The following is a 27,785-nucleotide window of genomic DNA, read 5'->3' as shown; positions in this document are numbered from 1 at the left end:
GTACAGCCCCTGCCCCCAGGTATCGTCCCCCTCCCCCTGCCCCCCCCGGGTACTGCCCCTGCCCCCAGGTATCGTCCCCCTCCCCCTGCCCCCCCCGGGTACTGCCCCTGCCCCCAGGTATCGTCCCCCTCCCCCCGGGGTACAGCCCCCGGGTACTGCCCCTGCCCCCAAATATCGGCCCCCCCGAGGACAACCCCGTCCCCCCCGGGGACAGCCCCCGGCACGGGCCTGCCCCTCCCCCTGCCCCTCGCGCCTCGAGGGGGCAGCGCGACGCTTCCGGCGGCCCGACGGGGCGTGGCCATGGGCGCGACGATGCGGTTAGGCCCCGCCCCCTCCCCTTATCCCCGCCCCCGCCGCAACCGCAGCCGTTGCGGGCCCTGCTCGGTGAGTGTCGGGGTGGGCGGGGCTGGGGGCTCTGGGGAGTGGGTGTGGGGGGGGCTCTGTGCTGGGGGTGCCCTGTGGGGGGGGGAGGCGCTCTGTGCTGGGGGTATGGGGGGGTGCCCTGTGGGGGGGGGCTGGGTGCTCTGTGCTGGGGGTGCCCTGTGGGGGGGGGTGCTCTGTGCTGGGAGTATGGGGGGGTGCTCTGTGCTGGGGGTATGGGGGGGTGCCCTGTGGGGGGGGGCTGGGTGCTCTGTGCTGGGGGTGCCCTGTGGGGGGGGGGTGCTCTGTGCTGGGAGTATGGGGGGGTGCCCTGCAGGGGGGGGGTGCTCTGTGCTGGGGGTATGGGGGGGTGCCCTGCGGGGGGGGGCCTGGGTGCTCTGTGCTGGGGGTGCCCTGGGGGGGGGTGCTCTGTGCTGGGAGTATGGGGGGGTGCCCTGCAGGGGGGGGGGTGCTCTGTGCTGGGGGTGCCCTGCGGGAGGGGGCGCTCTGTGCTGGGGGTATGGGGGGGGTGCCCTGCGGGGGCTGGGTGCTCTGTGCTGGGGGTGCCCTGTGGGGGGGGGTGCTCTGTGCTGGGGGTATGGGGGGGTGCCCTGCGGGGGGGCTGGGTGCTCTGTGCTGGGGGTGCCCTGCGGGAGGGGGCGCTCTGTGCTGGGGGTATGAGGGGGTGCCCTGCGGGGGCTGGGCGCTCTGTGCTGGGGGTGCCCTGCGGGAGGGGGCGCTCTGTGCTGGGGGTATTTGGGGGGTGCCCTGCGGGGGGGGGCTGGGTGCTCTGTGCTGGGGGTGCCCTGCGGGGGCTGGGCGCTCTGTGCTGGGGGTGCCCTGCGGGGGCTGGGCGCTCTGTGCTGGGGGTATGGGGGGGTGCCCTGTGGGGGGGGGCTGGGTGCTCTGTGCTGGGGGTGCCCTGTGGGGGGGAGGCGCTCTGTGCTGGGGGTCTGGGGGGGGTGCCCTGCGGGCTGGCTGCAGGTGTGGGGCTGGGGTACGGTGACCAGACCGTATGTGTGAAAAATTGGGACAGGGGTGGGGGGTAATAGGAGCCTATCTAAGAAAAAGACCCACAAATCGGGACTGTCCCTATAAAATCGGGACACCTGGTCACCCTAGGCTGGGCAGCAGCAGTGGGCGGCTGAGCTGGTCTCCAGGTGGGGGCATTGGGGGGTGGGGCTGTGATGAAGTAGGGGTGTCTGCAGGGTGCTGGTGCCCTGAGTGCATGGCCCAGCGAGGGTCCTGGGGGGGGGGGGGGGGGGGTTGTGTGTTACTAGCGTGTGAGGGCTGTTGTGTTTGGCGCAGCCCTGAGCTTGTGTCCCCCAGTCCCTGCCCCGAGGAGCCTACATGGGCAATGCTGCCATCTCTCAGTGCCCTCTGCAAGGCCCCATGAAGTGGGGCCAGCTGCCCCTGCCCCGTCCCGGGCCCCAGCTTCTCCATTTCACCCAGAGCCTGGCGCACCGGGCCCTGCAGGCTCCCTGGGCAGCACTTGCGTGTTAAGGGGGGCAGTGGCGAGGGGCGGCTCCCAGGCCTGTGCTGGGTGTCGCATGTATTCACGTGGGCCTGTGTGAACCAGGGAAAGGGTAAGTAAGTCGGTCGGGGCCGGCAGCAGGTCAGCTGTGTGCGTGAGAGGCCCTGTTTGACTCCAGAGTTCATTTTGGAGAGGAAGCAGTTTGCTTGTAGTCAGCCTTCTTGTGGGCTGTGGCAATGCCTGTGGGCAGTGCCAGGAGCCCCTCTGATGCGGCAGGGGGAGGGCACTGGCTGCTTGCTATGGCGTTTAACGTCCCCTGTAGGACACGTTGATGGTGTCGGAGCAGGGTAGCTGCTGCCGGCCGCACGCCCCTCTTGCTGGCCGGCTGTAGCGGAGCTGCAGCCGCTCAGCCCTTTTGCAGGCAAGGTGAACGCCACGAGCACTTGTGCACACGGACACACGCAAGGAGCCTCAGATGTTCTGTGCCCAGGGGCATCGGCTCTCAGCGGAGCGATAAAAGCTGGTTCGATTCCTCTTCATTACAGTCTGGCAGCGAGGGCAGGATCCTATCAGCATGGGCCACTCAGAGGCCTCAGGAGAGAAGCGGGTGAAGCTAAAGGGGAGGACGCTGGGCTGGCTGAGGGCATGGAGAGCCCTGGGCTCCCTGCCTGGGCAGTGCAGCTAGAGAAGGGTTTGTTTTGCTAGAGGCACAGACCAAGCGGGCAGCAGCTCCGACGTTTCCCCTCCAGATATTGGTGTTCAAGCTGGAGCCAACGTCTGCCTGCTGTGTGGAGCTGCTGGCCCTGGGCCGGTGAGTGACGGCCAGCCACCCTGCTTTGGGGGGTTGGGGAACTGTCAGCCCTCGGGGGTGTGCTCAGGCCTTGTCCATTTTCCTGTGCAGCCAGCGCGGCAAGGAGAGCGGGCACTGGTCAGCTGGCCGGGAGAGCAGGGCCCCAGCAGGAGAGTGGAAAGGCAAGTGCAAGTGGGCAGCAGGAGTCTCCTGAACTCCGCGTACTGAGATGTAGGATACACTGCCCTGGGCCAGGACTCCGGCCTGACTTGCCAATGCTCCTTTTGGGCATGGGCCGAAAGCCAGTGCTTTGCAGGCAGCCGCCCCCCTGTGCACTCAGCCAGGGGGGTCGTAGGCAGGTGAAAATAGCTTTGGGGGGGGCCTCTCTCTGCTCATCATATGTGGGCAGGTAACTTCTTTAGCCCGTCAGTGCAGCCAGCCTGGCAGTGTGGAGCTCAGCTGCACCCAGGTTCTGCTTGACTGAGCTCCGCTCTGAAGCCCCGAAGCCCAGGCTTTCTCCTGGAACTGGTGCAGAAAGCGCTGGGGTGATGCTGACCAGGGCTGCTACGCGAAGAGAACATTGGGCTTCATTAGGAAAGGGAGCGATAATAAGACAGAAAATAGCCTATTGCCTCTATATAAATCCATGGTACGCCCACATCTTGAATCTTGTGTGCAGCTGTGGTCGCCCCATCTCAAAAAAGATGTACTGGAATGGGAAAAGGTTCAGAAAAGGGGAACAAAAATGAGTAGGGGTATGGAACGGCCTCCATATGAGGAAAGATTAAAGACTGGGACTTAGTTGTCTTTTTTCCAGGCTGCAAAGTGGGGATATGATTGAGGTCTATGAAATCATGACTGATGTGGAGAAAGTAAATATGAAATGTTATTTTTCCCCTTTGTGAAGAACTGGGACTGTTCTTACTGTGGTCTTTGAATGCTGAAGTGGGGAGTTTGGCTGGGACGGTCTGCATTGGGGGATGGGAGACTGGCCTTGAGGGAGGATTCCTGAGCCTGTAACGTGAGAGACACTGGAGGGAGTTGGAGTTTTTAGGAATTGGCTGGTAATGGAGGGAGCCCGGACAGGGCTCTGACCCCACAACGGGGCTGTGGTGCCCCTGGGACCCCAAGATGGAGCTAACTGAGGGGGTCCTGTTGTCTGTGCCTGCAAGACCTGTCTTGGACTGTGTTCCTGTCGTCTAAATAAACCTTCTGCTTTACTGGCTGGCTGAGAGTCATGGTGAATCGCAGGAAGCCGGGGGTGCAGGGCCTTGTGTCCCCCCCACACTCCATGACACCCTTCTCATAACACAAGAACTAGGGGTCACCAAATGAAATCAATAGGCAGCAGGTTTAAAACAAACAAAAGGAAGCATTTTTTCACACAAAGCACGGTCAATCTGTGGAACTCTTTGCCAGAGGATGTTGTGAAGGCCAAGACCATAACAGGGTTCAAAAAAGAGCTAGAGAAGTTCACAGGGGATAGGTCCATCAATGGCTATTAGCCAGGCTGGGCAGGGATGGTGTCCCTGGCCTCTGTTTGCCAGAAGCTGGAATGGGCGACAGGGGATGGATCACTTGATGGTTACCTGGCACTGGCCACTGTCGGCAGTACTCCTGTTCTTCTTTTTGCGGATACAGACTAACACGGCTGTTACTCTGAAACCTGTCGGCAGAGAGGACACTGGGCTTGATGGGCCTTTGCTCTGACCCAGTGTGGCTGTTACTATGATTAGACCTAGCAAGTTGTTCTGGGCTCTGGACTCCGTCTAGCTGCTAGTCCCCTTCACTGGTTGCCAGTTCTGTTCCCAAACTGCACTGGGCATCAGGGCTGGCGCTCGCTGCTGTGGGCTCTGAAGGGGGCCGCACAGAGACGCTGACCGGAAGCTGGGTTTTGTGTGCACAGATTCTCTTGCTGCAGTTTTTCGTCCTGGTGCCTGGTTTTCCAGCCCCCTTGAGGCATTCTCTCTGCCTGTGGCTTGCTAGGGTTTGCATTCAGGCTGTTTGGTGCAGGTCCTGGCAGAGGTCACACTTGGCATCTCAGTCCCTGCTCTGCAGAGTATTTCCTGGGGCTCTGACAAGCTGCTTCTGTCACGGCAGCAACAAGGCACCCGCCATGCTTCAAGCATTTCTCACTTTGCTGCAGTCCAGTGCAGGGATTCCAGAGGCTCTGTTGGCATCTAAGCTCACCTGCTCCCCCGTGCACCTGCTCCCTGGCTGTGCCTGGAGTTTCTCTGGTGCCGATTCAGCCCTGAGAACTGGAGCCCAGGACTGAGCTGCAGAGAGACCCAGGGGACTGCGTGCTGTGAGGGGATGCGAGCCTAATGACCGCGCAAGTAGTGCAGAGTGTGGGCTGGGGAGATGGAGCTAGGTGGCTGCACAGAGGTGGCCAGGGCAGGAACTCTTGCTTCCGAGGACTGCCTGCCTTCCTTCGTGCTCCCTCCCTCCGCCCCCGCCCTGCGGGATCTGAGCAGCACCCTCAGGTGTGGGATTGTCCCTCACCCCTGCGAGGCAGGGAGGCGTTAGCACCATGTGACTGAGCCCCAGAGGCCGGCAGAGTCCAGCTAAGCCGGGAGCTGCATCAGGTCCCAGTCCAGTGCTCTGGCCGCTAGGCCAGGGTGGATAAAAATCTGATTTAAAAAAAACATTGATTTTTTTTTTTGTTGATAAAATGCTTTTTGAGGGGAAAAACCTATCTAAAGATAGATATGTTATAGCTCAAAGATATCTCCTCATGGAATAGGGATTATACATTCTAATTCTACAGCATGAGACAATATAGTCACGTCATGTTTAAGAACAGTTTTGTAAAGGAGTTCCAATAGTTCATGGATTAGAGACTCAATCTTGTGGGGTTCCAGGGGCTTCTGTATAGATTCTTTAGGTTAATCTTTCGATCTACCCAATGGGACTCAGTGCTCAGTCTAGAAGACACCATCAGAGATGCTTAGTTTTGCAGTTCTCAAACTGTGGATTTGTTTCTCCAGAGGTAACATGCTTGTTAACAGCAAAAATGTTTTAAAATAAATAAATAATATAGAGAGGTGAGAAATAACAGCCCTCAACCCTATGGTCCCTCTGCAAATTTGTGTACACAGAGTCAATCCCTTACCTCTCTCTAAAAGTGCAAAGTCTCAAAAAGTTCAATGACTAGAAGATTGTTGGGGCAGAATAGATCTGGACAAGGAGAAGTCTGGAGATAAATATGAGAAGGGAGGGAGAGGCAGTAGAAACAGAAGTGCAACTGTTTGTGCAGCATATTCCAGAAGTCTTGAGGTCTTTCTGAGTGTAGCCTTCATTGATTTGAGATCTACCATACCATTCTTTCACTAGAAGGGAAAACCTAGGCTGGCAGCAGGCCGTAAAAGAGACCCAGTTTCGTTCTCCTCTATCTCTGAGTTGTGAAGAACGTGTATGAAGGTTATCGCCACCAACAAGAATGCACTTTTATGTAGAAATCCATGACTGAATGGAGTCTTCCTGCCGAGTGATTTAAATCCAATCCACCCTGCACTAGACCCTCTTGGACTCTGAGCTAGCTGCACAAGATGGGTCTCCTGCTCAGCTTTGGCATGTGCTGCCCAAGGTGCTCTTCTGCCCTCAGCGTGCCCTCCTCACCCTGGCCATGCCCTGCTGGGGCGGGCCAGAGTCAGCCCCTGAACCGTTCAACGGCAGGGGAGGGGCCGAGGCATCAGCTGCTACAGGACAATGGTTCCCACCCTCTGTGGTTGGGAATAACCCCTCACCCAGTGCAGTCTGCCTGAGTCTGGAGATGGGCGCACTGCTTTCAAAGCTCTGAGCTGCTCTGGGGCAGTTCTCCGGCTTGTTACCCAGGAGCTCAGCCTAGATCCATGTTCCCCTCTGGCCATGGAGCAGCGTGGAATGGGCAAGGCACCAGGCTAGTGAGGCGCATGTAGCAGACGCTCCAGGGCTGGGAGCTGAACCGAGACCCCAAGGGGCAGATGTTGGCAGTGGTGATTAGCCATTGGAGCTGCTCCCCTGGGGCCCCCACATGGAGTCTGTAAACCCAGACTGGATCTTTCCAAGCTCTCTGTTCTAGCTCAGCCCAGGATTAGGGGCCGGCTGCAGGAGTCACTGGGTGAGACTGATCCAAGTCACCCAGGAGGGCTGACCCTGGGGATGGGGAGCCCCCTCAGGATGCCCATAGGGGTTCAGTGCCCCCAGGACTCGCAGTGCCTCGCTGAGGTGACAGGATTAGGATTTCGGATGCCGTAAATAGGCTGTGTGGTGGAATTACAGAGAGTTAGAGCAAAGCTGCTTATTGGCACTTCCCGCAAAGCCTGGCCGGGAAATACTCCACCCCTTTGGCCTGGGAAATGGTGCTGTGGGGACTTAGTATCCCCCATGGTGGTGACAGCCCCTCCTCCTGTCCTGTGATGGGATTACACCACCTCTCGCTACCTGCAACCCCCCTTTGTATCCAAGGCACTCCCAGGCCCTGCTGTCACCCCGCAGCCTCCTCCTTGTGCTGCTGGTTTCCTGGTGCTCTGGTCCAGCCAAGCAGGGACTGCCAGCCCCTTCACTTCATTTGGGTTCCTGCTTCGGGCACTAGCCCACGCCAGCAGCCTTTGGCTGCAAATCGAGCAAGGTGCTTTTCTTGGAGCTGAGCAATCAAAGGAGAGGTTCCTCGGCGTGCCACGCCCAGGTGCTGGGAGCTGGTATTCCTGCTGGTCTCGGGTGGTTCAGGCTGTTGGAACGTTGCGATTCCTTGGTTCCAAATGTGCAGTTGCAGTTTGTTAAAGTTGCGGTTCACGGCAGGACAGCAGTACAGCGGAGACGCCCTGTGTCCTGCTTGGCTCTCGAAGGCTGACGTGACGGAGGGTGGCTGGGCCAGATTTGGTGTGACCTGGTGCAGGGGGCCACGAGCTGTAGAAAGTTATGGTGTTAACAGTTGCAGGCCGTGATTTTCTTCCAGCCTTACTTGTTTGTAGCTCCCCAGGCTTCAGTGCTTCCTGGGCGGCTTTGTGGCGGTGTCCATAGGTACCTGCGCTGCACTCCTCTCTCCTGCCTGTTTCCAGCCCTCTGCTGCAGTGTGTGACGCTCTCCTGTCTGCACCCTGGGCAGGCAGCGCAGCAGCAATGGGTGTGACTGCCAGCAATGCGCTGGGGCTCCTCAGGGCCCCCGGGCAGTGCTGCCTGGGATCGTCCCGTAGTGCTGTCTCTGCGGCTGGGGAGGTGCGCTTGGCTGCTGACGCTAGGAGAAGGGGGGAGGTTTTGGTGTGCATCTCGGACTCGGAGTTGTGATGGCTGCAGCTTTGTCCAGCTCGCTCCTGCGGGGGCCTGGCTGTGTGTGGCTGATGTCACAGGCGTGGGATTAAGATAGCGAAGGACCCAGCAGGATTAGAGCGAGGTGGGGCGCTCGAGGGGGCTCGTTTGGCGGAGAGCAGCCGTGTTAGACCTGCTGCCGCTCGCTGCGTCGCTGCCTGACAGCTGAAGCTGGCGGCGGGTTTCTCTCCCGCCCCCTGGATGGAGCGGGTTTATTTATTGCAGCTGGGAGAAGGGTATCTTCCAGGCAGGGCTGGAGGCCGCTGAGAAGGAAACTGCTGCGCTGTGGACTCTGCCTGGCATTTCAGCCAGTGACTCAGCAAGCTGTGCCGCCGCCCCGCTCGGGAATCGGGCTCCGCTCTGGGGAGGAGACCCCCCCCCCCCCCCCCCCGCTCTGCTCCGGTGGCTGAGAAGATAACGGCCTGATCTGGGCCTTCCTCTCCGCACAGCTCCGGGACCACCAGGCCTGCGCACGGACTCTGCTTGCTGTGGCATTGGCAGGCACTGACACCCTAAACCGACGCCACCCAGGGCCGTATGTATCTGAGACGCCCGTGCTGGGGAGGGCATCTGGTTTGGACTGAGACCTCACGTGCCCTGTGGGGACAAGGCATGGGGCAAGTGACTTAGGTCAGGAGGCCTTGTTTCTGTCCTGGGTTGTTTTGGGGTCTTGTCCCTCCCCTTCCCTTCCACCGGCGTGCTTGGAGATTTTCAGCTCAGCCGCCCCCTGTCCTCCTCCATGCCAGTCTCTGCATTCTCGCTGGCTGAATAATGCTTAGATTCCTGGTGCCAGGGAGCCTGTCAATGGGTCAGAGGGAGGAGGTAGCCCATCATATCTGGAATTGCCTGCCTCGGCTGTCCGGTAGCAGATCTCCTAGTTAGTCTGGGGTCCCAGGTCTGGCAGGAGAATGCTCATAACTGTGTGTGTGGGTGGGGGTGGAAGGTGCTCAAAGTGCCTTGGATGGGCTGTAAATCTCTGCCTGCTGATGTCCTAGCCAGGGGGAGGATCCCCTGGCCCGCCCCACGCCTCTCAAGCTGGTGAGCAGTTTGTACCCCGAAGCATGAGGGCCGAGAGCTCCTGGAACATTGCAGTGCAGTGCTGCTCGTGCATTGCAGCTGCTGCTGTGATTGATGCTCTAGAGGGGTCCTTGGCCATCCACCTGCACAGGACAGGCCGGCGTTAGGTGGCTCAGGGCCACAGCGCAGTCTGTTACGGTCGCCTGCAAGGTGCTAATGTGCCTAGAACCCTGTCATTCGTTTAGCTGTAGCAGAGTGCCCAGCATGTGCCTTAGGGCGCCATGCCAGGAACCCCGCCTCCTTCTGATCCCTGCGAAACCCACTGCTGTCCCCACACTCAGCTGCAAATAGCAAACTGGCCTTGTGGTGTCCCAAAGGTGGGGAGGGCAGGGACTCCAGAACATCTATATCCTGTCTGCTGCCAGGGCCAGAGCATCAGCGCGTGGCTAGAACAGGGCAATCGTGGAGTGATCCACCCTGTCATCCGGTCCCCAGTTCTGGCAGTTGGGGACCCCTAGCACAGGGGCTGTGTCCCTGACCAGCGTGGCTACTAGCCATTGGTGGGCCTCTCCTCCAGCTCTTCTGAGTGAGGGAGGCTGCGGCTCTCTAGGTCACCAGGGACAGAGCTCTGAGCTCATTGAGTGCCCCACTGTCATATTATGCGGTGGGGTGACTAGCCTGGGGGCCTTCTCTGGCCCCTTAGTCTGTCCCTCTGGCCCCGCAGTGATGGTGCTGGGGGTCCCACCTCTTACTGAACGGCCCAGGTCTCTCATCTCCCTGCTCCCCAGAGCTCTGCTCCTCATCCGCCTCTGGATCCTTGTGACTTGGTCAGAGTCCTGTGACCAGCAGGACTCGCTGTAGGGAAACACCAGCCCTGTATGTAACAGCATTAGAATAGATCTGGGGCAGCTGCCCTTGCCATCTGACTCCTGCTGCACGTTGAACTGGGCTCTGCCTGGAAGGTGCCGCTAGTGCAGGGCCCACAAAGGGGGGAATCGAGGTCTCCAGACACCCGCTCAACAGTGGGATTGGTCAGGGTGAGTCTGCGCGGAGAGACTGAGGACAAATAGGCCCCCGGTCCCGGACTCACAGGAGCGATGCCTGGCCCCAGCTTTGGAACAGTTCTAGGGCAAACCCTTCAGTGGGCCTGACCCCCGAGGGGTCTCGCTCTGCCTTCGGGTAGCTACATGGCCACACCGCCGCCTTGGACTGGGCCTCTGGGCCTGCAGCCCCTCGCTCCGCTCTGCTCACCCCACTGAGCCAGACCCTGAGGGAGGCTCCTCCCTTAGAGGGGCCCATGCGCCTGGCCCTGTGTGGGCACTGATGCGCATGCCGTGTTGTGAAAGAGCTGGTTCTGTGCCTCGCACGTGGCACAGGCCGGCCTGAGGGGAGCCTAGAGCATTGTCTGGTCTGGTCGACCCAGAGCCCAGCCGAGCCTAGTGACCCCCGTGGTTCCAGCACTGGCTGTCCGTCTGACCACCTTGGTCACTAGGTGAGAGCCCTGGCTCCTTCCAGCAGCCAGCACTTACCCCCATGGATCTCGGGCTGGGGCAAGGCTGTTAAGCCTCCCCAAGGAGAGGCAGGAAAGTCCACATCCCTCTGGGTCCTTGGTTGCTAGGTGTCAATGTCCAGGCAACTGGCTTTGCCGTTGTCTTCTCAGCTGCTCTGTTGATATGGGGTTAGGGTCTGGAAATCTGGGCACCACCCACCTGTGTGTCTCAGCCTGCCTGGAGAGCAAACAGGGGGCAACAATGCAGCATCTGGGGGAAACTGAGGCACAAACAGACCACCTAAAAATATTACCGAATATTCCCACTTCGTCACACCCCCTTCCCGCTCGTAAGGGTGGCCCCAGCCCAAGGAGGAGTATTGCCCGATGGGAAGCTGGCACTGCAGCTGTACTGCACCTGGGGATAAATGGGGGCTTGTGTCTCTCGCCAGGACGGAAGGAAGCACCCACTCCGGTGTTTCTGTGTGTGTGTGTGGGGGGGGTGACGGAGCAGGGAGTGGGCGGATTTGACCTGGGAATGTTGCAGGGAAGTTGCATTGAGGATGAGGCACCTCCCTTGCAGGAAGCTACCTGAGCTGTAACCTGAGCCAGGAGGGGGGTTGGGAGAAATAACACCTTGGAGAAGTGAGGTTCTTACCCACAAAAGCTTATGCTCCCAATACTTCTGTTAGTCTTAAAGGTGCCACAGGACCCTCTGTTGCTTTTTACAGATTCAGACTAACACGGCTACCCCTCTGATACTTGACACCTTCTGCCCGGGAGACTGAACAAAGGAGAGGAGGAGCTGGGGGGAGGGGGAAGAGAGGAGCTGCTGGAGGAGTTTTGGTTTAGTTTCAGTTTGGGCTGGGTGGTGCAACGCAGGGAACCCCAAGCTGGTCTCTAAGCTCCCTAAACCCCCTAGAAGGACTTGATTGAGGGGTTCTGGTTGTACCTACATGCTCTGCTTGGGAGTGTGTTCTTGTCATCTAATAAACCTTCTGTTTTACTGGCTGGCTGAGAGTCATGGTGAATCCCAGGAAGAGGAGTGCAGGGCCTTGACTCCCCCACACTCCGTGACGGGGGTATTCCTGGGAGCTGCTGTGCCCTGGGGAGGGGTGTGCGGTATGCGGGGGCTATGCTGGGCGGCTGGGAGCTCTGGGTGACTAGGCTGCGTGGCTGACGCTGGCTGGGTTTCACTGAAGGTGTTAAATCCCCTGGGCGGTGCCGTGGTGGATGCTGCGCTGTGGGGTTTCAGCCCTTCTGGCCCAGGGTGCAGCTGTGTTTGTAAATTACTTGCAGGAGAAAGTTGGACTGAACCCAGGGCAGGGAACAGCACTGGCCCTGCAATGCCAGACCCAGCCCAGCACCATGTCATGTGAGCGGGGCCAGCTGATGCTGGGAATTAGATGGGATTTCCCAGCTCCTACTGCTGCCTGATAAATGAGCCCTAGTGTTTACAAGAAGGGGTGTTGCCCTGCTGGGGGCTGGGCAGCACCATGTCCCTCTTGCTCCTGGCATAGCAGCTCCAGCCAGGAGACCTGGTCTGTGTCCAGGGGCTGGCAGGCAAGCGCTCTGTGGCCAGCCCTGTGTGGCACAGGCAGGGAGGGAGCCTGGGAGATGGTGCTGGCCACCGGTGTTCTGGGTGGGGTGTACTTTGGCTTTAGCTCCCAGGCCTGCTGGCATGGTGGCACCCCTTCTGTTTCACTGCGTGCCAACCTGTCATGGCAGGAGCATGCATGAAACCCAAACAGGCAGGGTGACCAGATGTCCTGATTTTATATGGACAGTCCCGGTTTTTGGGTCTTTTTCTTATATAGGCTCCTATTACCACTCACCCCTGTCCCGATTTTTCACATTTGCTGTCTGGTCACCCTACAAACGGGACATAGGAACGCTGATATAATGCTGTGTAAAAAGGAGTAGTCTGCACCTGCCCTTGCCGTTAACCCCATGGGCGCCTCGGCTGTAGCTGCGGGCCAGCACGCTGTGCAGCCAGCACTGGTGAGCTGTAGTCACCACTACTGGAAAGGAGAAAAATGGGCTTGTCCTTCTTTGCTTCTGTGTGGTGGGCAGAGCGGTCCAGGGAGGGGCAGGGGGGCAACCCTAAGGCGGCCGGGGTCCCTGGGGTGGGGTGTGGGCGGGGCCTGGGGGGAGGGATCTGGGCAGAGGGGAAGTTCTGTGGGGGGTGGGGGAGGGATCTGGGCAGAGGGGAAGTTCTGTGGGAGGGTGGGCGGAGGGGTCCCTGTGGGGGGGGGGGTGAACGGGGGCCCTGTCTCCCTGGAAAAGCCGGGGGAGATTCGCTAGGTGACTGAAAAACAGGCAGGGTTGCTGTCAGCTGTTGAGGGAGGGAGGGAGGCCTGAGTAAAAGCTCCAGGCTGGGCATGGGGGTCGCTCTCTGTTTAATGAGGCAGCACCCCTGCCCCTCTGGCGGGGGGCTGTGAGCTCCCACACTCACACTCTGGGACTCCTCCTCTGAAGTCAAACTAACAAGCCAGAGCAGACCCAGCTGCTGGGGAGGGCTGAAGGAGCTTTCCTGCAGCGGGCTGGGCCCAGCCCTAACCTGGGGAGGGTGGTCAGCCGCCCTGCCTAGGCTGGGGTCTCTGGCCAGGGCTAGCCCAAAGAGCGTGTCCTGGTGTGTGCTGAGTGCTTGGGGCTTCCTCGCGGAGCGTGTCTCTACCTGGGGCCCTTCCTGCCCATCCTGAGCTGTGGCTGCCCAAGGTGCCTCGGCAGCCCGTGCAGCAGCCTCCCAGCCCCAGCCGGGCTTGGGCTAGCGCTTGGAAAACGGCTGTGTAGACACACCTTGAGTTCCACTGGGTCTCTGAAAACCCCCCGAGCCCCGCCGTCCTGCGGGCTGTTAGACGGACCTTCTGGGCAGTGCGGGCACCTGCCACCCGTGCAGTCACAGGGCACCCTGAGTAGCATGACCAGATGTCCTGATTTTATAGTGGCAGTTGTGATATTTCAGGGCTTTGTCTTCTATAGGTGCCTGTTTATCCCCTCCCACCCTATCCTGATTTTTCACACGATCTGGTCATCCTAGCCCCAAGGCAGCCCCCTGACAGCCAGAGCTGGCCCAGTAGGGCCTTCCATTTGGCCTGCCAGGCGTCAGCAGCTCGATCCTGCTCCTTGCTGGGGGCTCCGCTGTACGGCCAGCCCGGCTCCAGCACCTGGCCTCCCCTGCCCAGTCCCGGCTGCTGTTCCCTCTGTGTGCCCTCGGGGGACGCTCTGCAGCCAGGAGGGAAGGGGGCTGCCAGGAGCATGGAGCTGGGCAGAGCCCCATGGGGAGCAGAGAGGAACAGCTCGCGCGTGGCAGCTGAACAAAAGGCCCTCCCCAGATCCCTGTGCCCCCCGCCAGGCGCCCCCTTTCCCTCTGAGCTGGCAGGTGCCAGGGCTGGGCCCGGGTGGGAGCAAGGGGGCCTCAGAGGCAGGTCTGGAGCCTGGGCAGCGGAGCGGGAGTCGGAGTGGCTGGGTGCCAGGGCAGGCCCGGAGGCAGAGCTGAGCAGTGGGGCCCCAGTTGGGAACGGGGGCTGGGCTAGGCTCTAGGGGAATCACCCCAGCCCCCCCAGGCTCCGCAGGGCAGACGCCGGCCCTGCCGCTGCCCCACACCCGTCTCCGGCCTGGCCCGATCAAGCCTGAGCTTGGGAGGGAAAGCTGGCGCTAGGCCCTGGTTACCGTGGCGACGGAGCCGCAGGAACTGGGTCAGCCTGCTCCCTAGCAGAGACTGCTGCCAGCAGGGCCCACCTCACGGGCGGGTGACGTGGGCCCCCTGAGTGAGGCTGGGGGGGCCGGGGAGGCAGCGGTGGGGAGGCATGGGGTGATGGGAGGGGGAGGCAGCTGTGTGTGGGGGACATTGGGGGTGGGCTGGGGAGGCAGCTGTGGGGGTGGGGGCATGGGGTGATGGAGGTGGGTGGAGGGTGGAAGCAGCTGCGTGGGTGGTGGAGGCAGCTGCTGGCGGGGAGGGAGCTTGTGGTGATGGGGGGTGGGGTGGAGGCAGCCGTGGGGCAGGCGGGCATGGGGCGATGGGTGGGGGGAGGGGCATCCAGTCCTGTCCGCTCCGGAAAGGATGGGTCCAGGGGGTGCCTGGGATGATGAGCTTTGGGGGTCCCCTCGGGCTGTGACTGGCTGGCAGTGGGGGGACTCAGGAGCTAGGCCTCTAACGCCCTCTCCGTGTGTTTTCTCCTCAGCACTGAAGCGGCAGTGAGCGCCTGGGAACATGTCCCACGAGAAGAGCTTCCTGGTGTCGGGCGATGGCTTCCCCGCTCCAAGCCCTGCCTTCCCTGGGCAGCAGCCTCCTGCCCCGCCAGCCTACGCACAGCCCCCCTACCCAGCAGCACCCTATCCACAGCCCCAGTTCCAGCCAGGACCTTACAACCAGCCGGGCTTTCCGCAGGGCCCGTACCCTCAAGGGCCTGGGCCGTACCCACCGGCCCCGTATGCTCAGGGGCCATATCCACCAGCAGGCGTGTATCCTCAGGGGCCGTATCCATCAGGGCCGTATATGCAGCCGCCATACGCCCAGACACAGCCCATAGTCTCAGAGGACCAAGGCTGTAAGTGACATTGCTCCAAACCCCGTGGGGGCAGTGGGGAGGGCGTGCCTGGGGGAGCTGACCCATCCCCTTCTAGAGCTGAGCGAGAGTCTAACCCTCCCAGCAGCCAGGCTGCGTTCTGCCCGCCTGGGGTCACAGGTCCAGCTGGAGGCCCCTCCCCAAAGTCTGCTGCAGCTAGTGGTGCTCTGGGAGCTCTGCATGGCAGCAGGTCAGAGACTCCTCCTGGGGCTCCCAGCTCTGCTCCCCTCTCCCCCCACATCTGCTCTGCACCTGCTGTGGCCCTAGAGATAGTACCTGTGTCCACTTTGCAGCTGGGACTCAAGGATGGGGTGAGCTGCCAGGAAATGGGGTGAAAGATGCAGAGCCAGCCCCATCCCTGGGGGGGCCAAGTGAGGGGGTCTGGGTTATGTGGCCGGCTCTGGACATAGAATCCTAGAATATCAGGGTTGGAAGGGACCTCAGGAGGTATCTAGTCCAACCCCCTGCTCAAAGCAGGACCAACCCCCAACTAAATTATCCCAGCCAGGGCTTTGTCAAGCCTGACTGTAAAAACCTCTAAGGAAGGAGATTCCACCACCTCCTAGGGAACCCATTCCAGTGCTTCACCACCCTCCTAGTAAAAAAGTTTTTCCTAATATCCAACCTAAACCTCCCCTACTGCAACTTGAAACCATTACTCCTTGTTCTATCATCTGCTACTACTGAGAATAGCTGAGCTCCATCCTCTTTGGGAACCCCCTTTCAGGTAGTTGACAGCACCTATCAAATCCCCCCTCATTCTTCTCTTCTGCAGACTAAACAATCCCAGTTCCCTCAGCCTCTCCTCATAAGTCATGTGTTCTAGCCCCCTAATCATTTTTGTTGCCCTCCGCTGGACTCTTTCCAATTTCTCCACATCCTTCTTGTCGTGTGGGGCCCAAAACTGGACACAGTACTCCAGATGAGGCCTCACCAATGTCGAATAGAGGGGAATGATCAAGTCCCTCGGTCTGCTGGCAGTGCCCCTACTTATACAGCCCAAAATGCCATTAGACTTCTTGGCAACAAGGGCACACTGATGACTCTCCAGCTTCTCGTCCACTGTAACCCATAGGTCCTCTTCTGCAGAACTGCTGCCTAGCCACTCGGTCCCTAGTCTGTAGCAGTGCATGGGATTCTTCCGTCCTAAGTGCAGGACTCTGCACTTGTCCTTGTTGAACCTCATCAGATTTCTTTTGACCCAATCCTCTAATTTGTCTAGGTCCCTCTGTATCTTATCCCTACCTTCCAGCATATCTACCAGTCCTCCCAGTTTAGAGTAATCTGGAAACTTGCTAAGGGCGCAGTCCACGCCATCCTCCAGATCATTAATGAAGATATTGAACAAAACTGGCCCCAGGACCGACCCTTGGGGCACTCCGCTTGATACCGGCCGCCAACTCGGCGTGGAGCCATTGATCGCTACCCGTTGAGCCCGACGATCTAGCCCGCTTTCTGTCCACCTTATAGTCCATTCATCCAGCCTATACTTCTTTAACTTGCCGGCAAGAATACTGTGGGAGACCATATCAAAAGATTTGCTAAAGTCAAGGAATAACACGTCCACTGCTTTCCCCTCATCCACAGAGCAGTTATCTTGTCATAGAAGGCAATTAGGTTAGTCAGGCATGACTTGCCCTTGGTGAATCCATGCTGACTGTTCCTGATCACTTTACTCTCCTCTAAGTGCCTCAGAATTGATTCCTTGAGGACCTGCTCCATGATTTTTCCAGGGGCTGAGGTGAGGCTGACTGGCTTGTAGTTCCCCGGATCCTCCTCCTTCCCTTTTTTTAGAGATGGGCACTACATTAGCCTTTTTCCAGTCATCCAGGACCTCCCCTGAAAACTCGCCATGAGTTTTCAAAGATAATGGCCAATGGCTCTGCAATCACATCCGCCATCTCCTTTAGCACCCTCGGATGCAGCGCATCCAGCCCCATGGACTTGTGCTCGTCCAGCTTTTCTAAATAGTCCCGAACCACTTCTTTCTCCACAGAGGGCTGGTCACCTTCTCCCCATGCTGTGCTGCCCAGTGCAGCAATCTGGGAGCTGACCTTATTCGTGAAGACAGAGGCAAAAAAAGCATTGAGTACATTAGCTTTTTCTACATCCTCTGTCGCTAGGTTGCCTCACTCATTCAGGAAGGGGCCCACACTTCTTCTTGCTAACATACCTGAAGAAACCCTTCTTGTCACTCTTAACATCTCTTGCTCGCTGCAACTCCAAGTGTGATTTGGCCTTCCTGATTTCACTCCTGCACGCCTGAGCAAAATTTTTATACTCCTCCCTGGTCATTTGTCCAGTCTTCCACTTCATGTAAGCTTCTTTTTTGTGTTTAAGATCAGCAAGGATTTCACCGTTAAGCCAAGCTGGTCGCCTGCCATATTTACTGTTCTTTCTACACATCGGGATGGTTTGTTCCTGCAACCTCAGTAAGGATTCTTTAAAATACAGCCAGCTCTCCTGGACCCCTTTGCCCCTCATGTTATTCTCCCAGGGGATCCTGCCCATCAGTTCCCTGAGGGAGTCAAAGTCTGCTTTGCTGAAGTCCAGGGTCCGTATTCTGCTGCTCTCCTTTCTTCCTTGTGTCAGGATCCTGAACTCGACCATGTCATGGTCACTGCCTCCCAGGTTCCCATCCACTTTTGCTTCCCCTACTAATTCTTCCCTGTTTGTAAGCAGCAGGTCAAGAAGAGCTCTGCCCCTAGTTGGTTCCTCCAGCACTTGCACCAGGAAATTGTCCCCTACACTTTCCAAAAACTTCCTGGACTGTCTGTACACCGCTGTATTGCTCTCCCAGCAGATATCAAGGTGATTAAAGTCTCCCATGAGAACCAGGGCCTGCGATCTAGTAACTTCTATTAGTTGCCAGAAGAGAGCCTCATCCACCTCATCCCCCTGGTCTGGTGGTCTATAGTAGACTCCCACCACGACATCACCCTTGTTGCTCACACTTCTAAACTTAATCCAGAGAGACTCAGGTTTTTCTGCAGTTTCATACCAGAACTCTGAGCAGTCATACTCCTCTCTTATATACAATGCAACTCCTCCACCTTTTCTGCTATGCCTGTCCTTCCTGAACAGTTCATATCCATCATGACAGTACTCCAGTCATGTGAGTTATCCCACCAAGTCTCTGTTATTCCAATCACATCATAATTCCTTGACTGTGCCAGGACTTCCAGTTCTCCCTGTTTGTTTCCCAGGCATCTTGCATTTGTGTATAAGCGCTTAAGATAACTCACTGATTGTCCTGCTTTCTCAGTATGAGGCAGGAGTCCTCTTGCGCTTTCCTGCTCGTGCTTCCTCTCGGTATCCCACTTCCCCACTTACCTCAAGGCTTTGGTCTCCTTCTCCCCGTGAACCTAGTTTAAAGCCCTCCTCGCTAGGTTAGCCACCCTGCTTGCGAAGATACTCTTCCCTCTCTTCGTTAGGTGGAGCCCATCTCTGCCTAGCACTCCTCCTTCTCGGAACACCATTCCACGGTCAAAGAATCCAAAGCCTTCTCTCCGACACCACCTGCGTAGCTATTCATTGGCTTCCACGATTCGACGGTCTCTACCCAGGCCTTTTCCTTCCACAGGGTGGATGGACGAGAACACCACTTGCGCCTCAAACTCCTTTATCCTTCTTCCCAGAGCCACGTAGTCTGCAGTGATCTGCTCAGGGTCATTCCTGGCAGTATCATTGGAGCCCACGTGGAGAAGCAGGAAGGGGTAGCAATCCGAGGGCTTGATGAGTCTCGGCAGTCTCTCCGTCACATCGTGAATCCTAGCTCCTGGCAAGCAACAGACCTCTCGGTTTTCCCGATCGGGACGGCAGATAGATGACTCAGTCCCCCTGAGGAGGGAATCCCCAACCACCACCACCACCCGCCGCCTTCTCTTGGGAGCGGTGGTCGTGGAACCCCCTGTGACGGGTTGGATCACAGAAACCCCCTTGGGAGCTGCCACCCGATGTGCAAAGACTACCCCTGCTTCTGTTTTCCCTGCCAGCTCAGGACTCCAGCACCCTGTCTTGCTGAGCCAGCCACTCCTGTCTGCTCCAACCAAGACACAGGGTCTGAATCACTTGTCCCAAAGCTGCAGGTTTACCTGAAAACAGCTCACAGAAGTGTGCTTGTCTTTAGCACTCAGATGCCCAACTCCCAATGGGGTCTAAACCCAGATAAATCCATTTTACCCTGTATAAAGCTTATGCAGGTCAAACCCATAAATTGTTCGCCCTCTATAACACTGATAGAGAGATATGCACAGTTGTTTGCTCCCCCAGGTATTAATACATACTCTGAGTAAATTACTAAATAAAAAGTGATTTTATTAAATACAGACAGTAGGATTTAAGTGGTTCAAAGTAGTAACAGACAGAACAAAGTAAGTCACCAAGCAAAATAAAATAAAATGCGCAAATCTATGTCTAATCAAACTGAATACAGATAATCTCACCCTCAGAGATGCTTCAGTAAGTTTTTTCCCAGACTGGACACCTTCCAGGCCTGGGCACAATTCTTTCCCCTGGTACAGCTCTTGTTGCAGCTCAGGTGGTAGCTAGGGGATTCTTCATGATGGCTCCTCTCCCTCTCTGTTCTCTTCCCCCCTTTATATATCTTTTGCATAAGGCGGGAACTCTTTGTCCCTCTGGGTTTCCACCCCCCCTCACTGGAAAAGCACCAGGTTAAAGATGGATTCCAGTTCAGGTGACATGATCACATGTCACTGCAAGACTTCATTACTCACTTGCCAGCACACACATATACAGGAAGACTCACAGGTAAAACACACCCATCTGCAGACAATGGGAGTCATCAAGATTCCAAACCATCATTAATGGTCCACACTTTACACAATTACAATAGGCCCTCAGAGTTACATTTTATATTTCTAGTTTTAGATACAAGAGTGGTACATTTATACAAATCAGATGATCATACTCAGTAGATTATAAGCTTTGTAATGATACCTTACAAGAGACCTTTTGCATGAAGCATATCCCAGTTACGTTACATTCACTTATTACCGTATTTTCTCTAAAACTATCTCAGTTACATTATATTGACTTATTATCAAGTTTTTATAAAACCCTATAGACTGCACAACGTCACACCCCCATCCCTAGGACAGTGCATCTCATGCCTTCCAATCGGTGGAGTCTCCTGCTCCCTTCCCTCAGATGTATCCTCTAGTTCACTCTCTGCATTAGTACCTGTGGAGAGAACATGAAAACGGTTGCTCACCTGTACCTGCATTGCTGGTACATGGACACTCCTCTTTCTCCTTCTGGAGGTCACATGCTGCCAAATTTCTTCACCGTCCTTCTGTGAGTTTTCACATAGTTTGGCATGGTGGGGCAGTGGTAACACTCTTAGTCTGAGAAGCTCTCTGGGCCCCTCCATCCTGCACAGGGCCCAGGGGTCTGAGCGAGCGGTGGGATTTGGGGACTGAATCGGTGTGGCTTGGCAAGGTCACAGGAATCGCTGGGGCTCAGTGCTCTCTGCCTGCCCACTCCTTGCTGCTGCTGCAGCCATGAGGGTTTCTCTGCCCTGGGGGCAGCAGCAGCTGCTTCCTCTGGAGAAGAAGGGGAAGTCCCTTGCTTGCAGCCCTCTTGCACCCCAGGGAGAGAAGAGGAGACTCCTGCAGCCTCCCCTCCCTGGGGCAGGTGAGGCCTAGCCATGAGTCAGGACCCTGTTTCCTGCTGGTCCTCCAGCATCAGGGAGGGGGGCATGGTGGGGTCTGGCAGGCATCCCACTCTGGAGGAAATGCCGAGCTCCCTGCACTGACACCTCTTAGCCACAGGGAGGAATTGCAGGCAGCTAAGCTGCACCTATGGCTGCTTTTCCTCACCCCCCTGCTGGCAGGGGAGACGGGCTGGGCATGGGGGGCAGCCCCAGGCTTCCTCCAGCCCTCTGAGAGGCGCAGGGCGTAGACTCCTGCCTCCCCACATGGGTGCCCTCAGGTGGGCCGTGGCAGAGTCCAGGCAGGGGGGATGTCCGAGTGCTGGCATGGCAGGCATGGCCGTGCTCCTAGGCAGCTCTGCCCACCGCACCCAGCCCTGCCTGACCCCTCTCACCTGCCTTTCTTCTTTCCCTGTGTGGCACTGGCACCGCAAGACGGAATGAGCCCTGCCCGTGTGCCCTGGAGACCTGGCACCGTGGCCACCAGAGTTGGTGAGCTGCTGCGCCGGGGGCATAGCCAGGCGGCGATCTCCCCGGGGTTGGGGCTGGAGATGTGGAACAAGGTGCTGCAGTGTGTGCAGTAGAGCCCAGCACCCATCTGGTCCGGGGCCCACTCCCCTGGAGCTTAGTTCTTCCTGGGCACTGGGCGGCTCCTGGCCGGGGTGAGTGGAGGGCTGTGCACCAGCTTCTGCCTTACTCCCCCTTTCTCCAGCTCCGCTGCACAGTAACTACCATGAGGACGGGCCGCCCTCGTACTACGACAACCAGGACTTCCCCATCACCCACTGGGACGACAAGAGCATCCGCCAGGCCTTCATCCGCAAGGTGAGGAGCTCCCAGTGCACTGGGGCAGGGGCCAAGGGCCTGTGATCCCCCACTTGAGCAGGTGGGAGAGGCCCCCTCTGCATGGGGGCAGGGGAAGTGTCCCCACGGTGCGGGAGGGGATCTGTCCTCACCCATGTCATGTGCTCCTCCAGGTGTTCCTGGTGCTGACCCTCCAGCTGAGCGTGACCTTGGCCTTCGTGGCCATCTTCACCTTTGTGAAGGGCATGAAGGGCTTTGTGAGGCGCAATGTCTGGATGTACTATGTCTCCTACGCCATCTTCTTCATCTCGCTGATCGTGCTGAGTTGCTGTGGGGAGTTCCGCCGCAAGTACCCCTGGAACCTGATCGCCCTGGTGAGCTCCAGCTTGCGGGCCCAGCACGGCTCTCGCAGTCCCACCGCTGAAATCCCCTTGCTTGGGGTGACAGTCTGGGGCTGGGAGGGGCCCTCTGCTCTGGGGCAGGCTGGAGTTGCTCTTCCCACCCACCGTGCTGTTCCCTATGCTGCACCAGCCCTGGGGAGAGGTGTGAGAACTGACCGCATCCCCATACGACTCCCCTCCCTGCATGGCATGCCCAGGCTCAGCGCTGCTGTGTGCTGAGCACTCCGGGGAGTTTGCCCGACCCAGCCGCTTATGCGGGGTGCTTGTACCCCTCACCCCATGGTCTCGCTCCTCCTTCCAGGCGTGCTGAGCTGTGACAGGCGATGCAGAGGGTGTTGAGCCCAGGGAGGCACTAGGAGGTGCTGTGTTGCTGGCTCTGGGCAGAGTCCCATAGGAGGCGCTCTCTTGAGTCAGCACTGACCCCAAGCGCAGCCCCCTAGGTCCTGAGCACAGAGCCAATAACCGCCCCATGGCCACAGTCCCTGGTGGATCTGGGGTGACCGATTTCATTACATTTGGGGCTAGTCGTCCTTTCTTGTCCCTTTGGCTGGGCGTGAGCTGGCTACATTGGGGCAGGGGGTGGAGACCCCTTCTCGCTGCCCAGCCTGTCAGGCTGATGGCCGTGTGCTACGCTTTTAGCAGGTGGCCGTTCCCTCCGGCGAAGGCTGTAAACCGTTTATTCCCTGTTCTCCCCAGCTGGGCACTCTCCAGGCCCGGCCCCTCGTGGGGTTGTAGGTTTCCAGCTTGGGGCTCCCCGGTGTGTGCTGCAAAAGGGTCCCCAGGGGAATGAGGCTGTTGTGGTGCTAAGGGTTTGCAGCTCGGGGCTGGACGGTGGTGTCCAGACCGCTGCCCTAGCAGCCTGGGGCGCCCCTCACCCGGGTGCCTGCCCAGCCCTGGCTCTGCTCAGCCTGCCCATCCCCCTCTAACGCACATTCCCTCTCTCCAGTCCATCCTGACTCTCAGCCTCTCCTACATGGTGGGGATGATCGCCAGCTTCTATCAAACGGACGCCGTCATGATGGCCGTGGGCATCACGGCCATCGTCTGCTTCACCGTTGTCCTCTTCTCCCTGCAGGTGAGGGGGGCTGGGCTCGATCCCCAGGCTGGGCTGGGAGCTGGCTGCTGGGCCACCCAGCGGGATCCCTTCATTAGAAGCCCTGTAGCTGTCTGGGGAATGAGGGGTTGGCTGGCTGGCATCTGCCTTCTCCAACTGTGAGAGTGGGGAGCCAGAAGCCCCAGGCTGCCCCCTCCTGGGGACATGGCTAGCTCTCTGCCTGGGGCCCTGGCACCTTGGGTCACTGCGCAGCTCCTGTCTGAGCCTTAGCCAGACACCTGCCATTGGGAGTCGGTCCCTGCTGCAGTAGCTTCCCTGGCACCGTCAGGCCTTCATGCTGCTAGGGGTTGATGCTCTGGAGTCCTTGGGCAGGGGCAGCATCCGCCCGCTGACGTCTCCACCTCCTCAGGCTGCATTGGGTGTGGCTCGTGCTTAGTGGGAACGGCAGCGTCCTGGGAGCTGGCCATGGGGCTCTGGCAGAATCCAGGTGCAGCCTGTGAGCTGCCTGTGCTGGTTCTTGGGGAATTCGCCCTCGGACCCAGCTGTGCCGTAGCCTTGCCTGGGGCTGGGCAGCCGGCACTGCAATAGCTGGCCCGTGTCTGGGCTCCCGGGGGAGCTGCCTGGAAAGCAGAAAGACCTGGGCCCAAAGCCGGGCTCTTTTCAGCTCCTCCAGCAGGCGGAGCAGTGCTGGGGCCAGGCGCAGGCCCAGCCACGAGGCCGGGGCTGGAGACCCCGCGTGTGATGCCCCAATGGCCTGTCGTCCTCTCCTGCAGACCAAGTATGACTTCACCTCCTGCCGGGGCGTGCTGATCGTCTGCCTGGTGGTGCTGATCCTCTTCTCCATCCTGTGTATCTTCATCCGGAACCGCATCATGGACATCGTCTACGCCTCGCTGGGAGCCCTGCTCTTCACCTGCGTGAGTATCTGCCGGGGTGGGGACAGCGCCACCACACTGTCTCCTGCAGATCCCTGCCCAGCGTGGGGAAGGCCTGGGCTGGAGCTGAGTGGGCAGGAGCCAGGGCGCTCGGCCTAGGGGCTCGCCAGGGCCTCAAAGGGGACAGCTCTGCCTGATGAACCCTTCCCCATGGGGATGTGGCTGCCTCACCACGGCTGAGAAACCAAACCCGCAGGGTCACGGGTGCTGCGCCCCTCGGGCCTTAAAATCTACCCTCTCCGGCTGCTGGTCCGCTATGGCCACCATGTCCCTGGGCCCCTGGGGGAGCGCGTTGCTGGAGGGTAGGCCTGGAGCTGTGCGGTGGGGACAGCTCTAGAACTGGTGGTAGCTTCAGACCCTCAGCGTGGCACCACCTGGGAGTTTGTTCCTGCTCCTGCCTAGTCCCAGCTGGAACCCGGCTCCCCCTGCCCGGGGTGGGGGCATGAACACCAGGTCCCAGTGGCAGCTGTGGGACCCGGCATCACGCCTGGATAAACGCCCCTGTTCCACCCACCAGCAGCAGTGGCCAAGTCCGAGCTCTCGCTCACAAGCCAGAGAGCCCTGTCTGGGCCGGCACTGGGATCCGCGCCCGTATCTAGAGTGGGAGGGGCTCAGGGAGGGAGGGAGGGCTTGGCAGGGCGGTGTCAGTGATGGTCGGGGACAGCCCCTCCCCTTGGTTCACCCAACCCCCAGTGCTCTGCCCCTGGGCATGGCACTGTCCATGCCCCTCCATCCTGGCAGCACTTCCAGAGCACCCCCGGGTGCAGGGGGGAAGGAGGCACAGCCTGGCACAGCCCATCCCTCCTGCCATGCCATGCGCAGCGCTGTGAGCCCTGGGTGTGCAGGACAGGGGGCTGCATTCTCCCCCTCAGCTCATGGCCTGGAGCTGGGTACCTGGGCATGGTCCATGCTGAAAGCGTGCTGCTGCAGCAGGCCTGGTGCCAGGTCTGGCACCCTGTGTCACGGAGTCCCCGGGCGATGCTCTGGAACTGCTCCCCACAAAGCCAGTCAGGACTCTGGGGAGCCTCCTCTCCCTCGGAGCAGACTGTCTTCAGGGCAAGAAGCTCACACGGCTTCACCTCCTGGGTCTCTCCTGGGAGCATTCAGCATATGCCCCTCCGTGCGCTTCCCACAGCGAGTCCGCCCAGGCAGGGTCCTGGGGAAGCCAGAGGGTTCTGTACCCCCACTTCGCAGTCAGACGTGACTCTCAGCCAGCCAGTAACACAGAGGTTTATTAGATGACAGGAACACGTCTAAAACAGAGTTTGTAGGTCCAGAGAACAGGACCCCTCAGCCGGGTCCATTCTGGGGCCCAGCAAGCCAGACACCCCCATCTCCCTCACTCCCCATCCCCAGCCAGCTCCAAACTGCAACCCCCTCCAGCCCCTCCTTTCTGGCCTTTGTCTCTTTCCCAGGTCAGGAGGTCACCTGATCTTTGTTCACCTTTAGCTATTCCCTTGCAGGAGGGAAGGGCCCTGGCCATTTGTTGCTAGGAGACAGATTGTCGGCCAATTATGCACACTGGAGACTTAAGAAATACATAGGTTTCAGAGTAGCAGCCGTGTTAGTCTGTATCCGCAAAAAAAAGAACAGGAGGACTTGTGGCACCTTAGAGACTAACAAATTTATTAGAGCATAAGCTTTCGTGGACTACAGCCCACTTCTTCGGATGCATCCGAAGAAGTGGGCTGTAGTCCACGAAAGCTTATGCTCTAATAAATTTGTTAGTCTCTAAGGTGCCACAAGTCCTCCTGTTCTTCTTTTTGAAGAAATACATAGGGGAAACTGAGGCACCCACACAGTATTCAGAGGAAACATTAAGAACTTCTTCACACCCTGCTCCTGTGTGACCCCTCCTCCCCCTCTCTTGCAGTTCCTGGCGGTGGACACTCAGATGCTCCTGGGGAACAAGCAGTTGGCCCTGAGCCCGGAGGAGTACGTCTTCGCCGCCCTCAACCTCTACACGGATATTATCCAGATCTTCCTCTACATCCTGGCCATCATCGGCCGGGCCAAGGACTAGTGGGCGCCCGCTGCTGCGGAGAGTAGGGTAACCTGCCCCTGTGCCAGCCCCACCTCACTGCGTGTCACTGCCCCCACCCCAGCCCTGCTCCCCATAGCCATTTGGTGTGGTGTTTTCATGGCATCTCGTTGTTGGTTCTCGTGTTCTAGTTATTTTGACCCATGGTCCCCTCACCAGCTCTTCCGGGAGGACAGTGGGGCGGGGGGCAGCTGAGTGCCAGTGGGCTCATGGTTTTGGAAGGACCCATCCTGGGCCATCATGGGGTGAGGGACGCTCTCCATCCTTTGGCTGCCCGTGCTGTGTGGGGCAGGGCAGGGGTGTATACATCGCTTTGCTCTGCACCATGTCAGGAGCTGCTGTCTTGCTTCAGGGAATGTCGCTGCCTGGTTGAGTCCCAAGCATGCTGCTCCTGCCCTCTGGCAGCCCCCCTCCTCCTCCACGGATGCGCCCAGCTCCCTGGCACCCAGGGGCAGCTCTTTGGCCGCCACTGCTCCTCTCAGCTGTCACTAGCCAGCTGCGTCCCCAGCCTCCCAGTGGTGAATGGATTGAAACCCTCTGTGGCCCCACGCAGGCAGATCAGGCCTTTAGTGAGACGACCAGAGAGAGTTCAAAGGCAGGCTCTATTAGCGCCTGGGCCTGGAGATCTGGCCTGCTGGGCGGTGCCTCCCAAGCGCAGCCCCTGCCGGCCTGGCAGCACCTGCCTGCGTTCACTACAGTTGGTCATGAAGATGTTTGAGACCCTGAACCGGTGGTGGTGGTGGGCTGAGTGCAGGCCGCTCCCTGGAGTGCCCTGGTGTGCAGCCCCCTTGAGACTGCTTCCCAAGGCACTGTGTGTGGCTGGCCTGGGGGTGAGCGCAGGGATCTGCCCAGTTCCCCTCCCACGAGCACATGGTGTGGGCTGCGCCGCGGCCCTGCCTTCCCTTTCCATGCAGCCCAGCGGGCGGCCGGAGGCTGGGTCCCGGGGCCCCTGTTGTTCTGTATGTGACTGGCTGCTGCTGTTAATAAAGCTCTGTTTAGATGTGAGACCGGCACCTGTCCAGACTCTCCTTTCACCATGCCAGCCCTCTCCTGGGGCGCCCCCGGCAGGAGCAGCGTCTGTGCCGCCGCCTGCCCAGAGGCCTGGCTAAGCAAGCGGCACCAGGAGAGACCTGGGTGAGGCTGGGCCTGCGGAGCAGCGCTGGTGACCCCTGCTGGGCAGCCCAGAGACAGCTTCGCCATCCCCTCCCCACACCAATCCCTGGGGCCAGGGGGCTGCATTCCTGGAGCTGTGCAAACCTCTCCCGCCCCGTGTGCCAGCCCACTTGGCAGCTAGACACCGAAGGGAGTAAGGGGCTGGCTGAGGAGGTTCTCGCTCTATAGCAGGGTTACTAGCCCTTGGGCTCTGGGCCCCCTCGGAGCCGGGGGAGAGGACTTCAGCAGAGCAACAAGCACGTGTGCCTGCCCCCCACACCTGGGGGTATCACGGGGTTAGTGGGGGGCTTTCTGCACTGTCTGGGCCCAGGTGTGCTACGTGATGCAGCCAGCGGAGGCCAGCACCGAGGGATCGATCCCAGAGCCCCTCCCACCCCCTGGAGCAAGGGAAGGCCCTGACAGACCCTGGGGCCCTGTAGGGGCAGGGGTCCCAACAGCCCCCTGGGCCCCAACCACACATACAGTCTCCTGGTAGCACAGGTGGGCCGTGAGCAATGCTGAGCTGCCTGGACTCCAGGGGCAGGAGGTTCTGGGACGTGGCACTCAAGTGGGGTCCCTGCACTGCTGCATGCTGCCTGGCTGTCCTTGTGCCCCGAGCCCAGTGCCACTCGGCACTCGCTGTATAAACAGGATGTCCTAATAAAGTGAGAATGTACAAAGCGTTGGACTCCTCTCATCCTTCCTGCAGCTGCTGCTCCCCCTCGCTGCCCTCTCTCCTAGGCA

At 59.1% G+C, this 27,785-nt stretch overlaps 1 protein-coding gene across 7 annotated transcripts; it reads left to right on the top strand.

The window, feature by feature from the left end:
* The first annotated feature begins 273 nt into the window (after positions 1–273).
* Positions 274–26,894, top strand: GRINA (glutamate ionotropic receptor NMDA type subunit associated protein 1). Of its 7 annotated transcripts, none has more exons than XM_065586417.1 (8): positions 274–384; positions 14,600–14,965; positions 21,090–21,146; positions 21,367–21,479; positions 21,632–21,832; positions 22,806–22,934; positions 23,687–23,830; positions 25,722–26,894. In XM_065586417.1, the coding sequence occupies exons 2-8, from the start codon at positions 14,629–14,631 to the stop codon at positions 25,869–25,871; spliced, it is 1,131 nt and encodes a 376-aa protein (XP_065442489.1). In that variant the 5' UTR covers positions 274–384; positions 14,600–14,628; the 3' UTR covers positions 25,872–26,894. The 7 variants fall into 7 exon arrangements, with proteins under 7 accessions (XP_065442489.1, XP_065442490.1, XP_065442492.1 ...); XM_008177609.4 differs by lacking the exon at positions 274–384 and adding an exon at positions 7,859–8,444; XM_042848035.2 differs by lacking the exon at positions 274–384 and adding an exon at positions 8,517–8,539.
* The last annotated feature ends 891 nt before the right edge of the window (positions 26,895–27,785 follow it).

This window comes from Chrysemys picta, chromosome 2 (genome assembly GCF_011386835.1).
Source record: "Chrysemys picta bellii isolate R12L10 chromosome 2, ASM1138683v2, whole genome shotgun sequence".
In the NCBI taxonomy this organism is placed as follows: Eukaryota; Metazoa; Chordata; order Testudines; family Emydidae; genus Chrysemys; species Chrysemys picta.
Note: the sequence above shows the minus strand (reverse complement) of the source record. Positions and strands in the feature narration are given on the sequence as shown.

Coding starts and splice junctions, on each gene's coding strand:
- GRINA (XM_065586417.1), top strand. CDS start 14,629: ATGTCCCACGAGAAGAGCTTCCTGGTGTCGGGCGATGGCTTCCCCGCT. Junction 14,966..21,089: donor AGTCTCAGAGGACCAAGGCT/GTAAGTGACATT, acceptor TGGCACCGCAAG/ACGGAATGAGCCCTGCCCGT. Junction 21,480..21,631: donor GCCAGGCCTTCATCCGCAAG/GTGAGGAGCTCC, acceptor GTGCTCCTCCAG/GTGTTCCTGGTGCTGACCCT.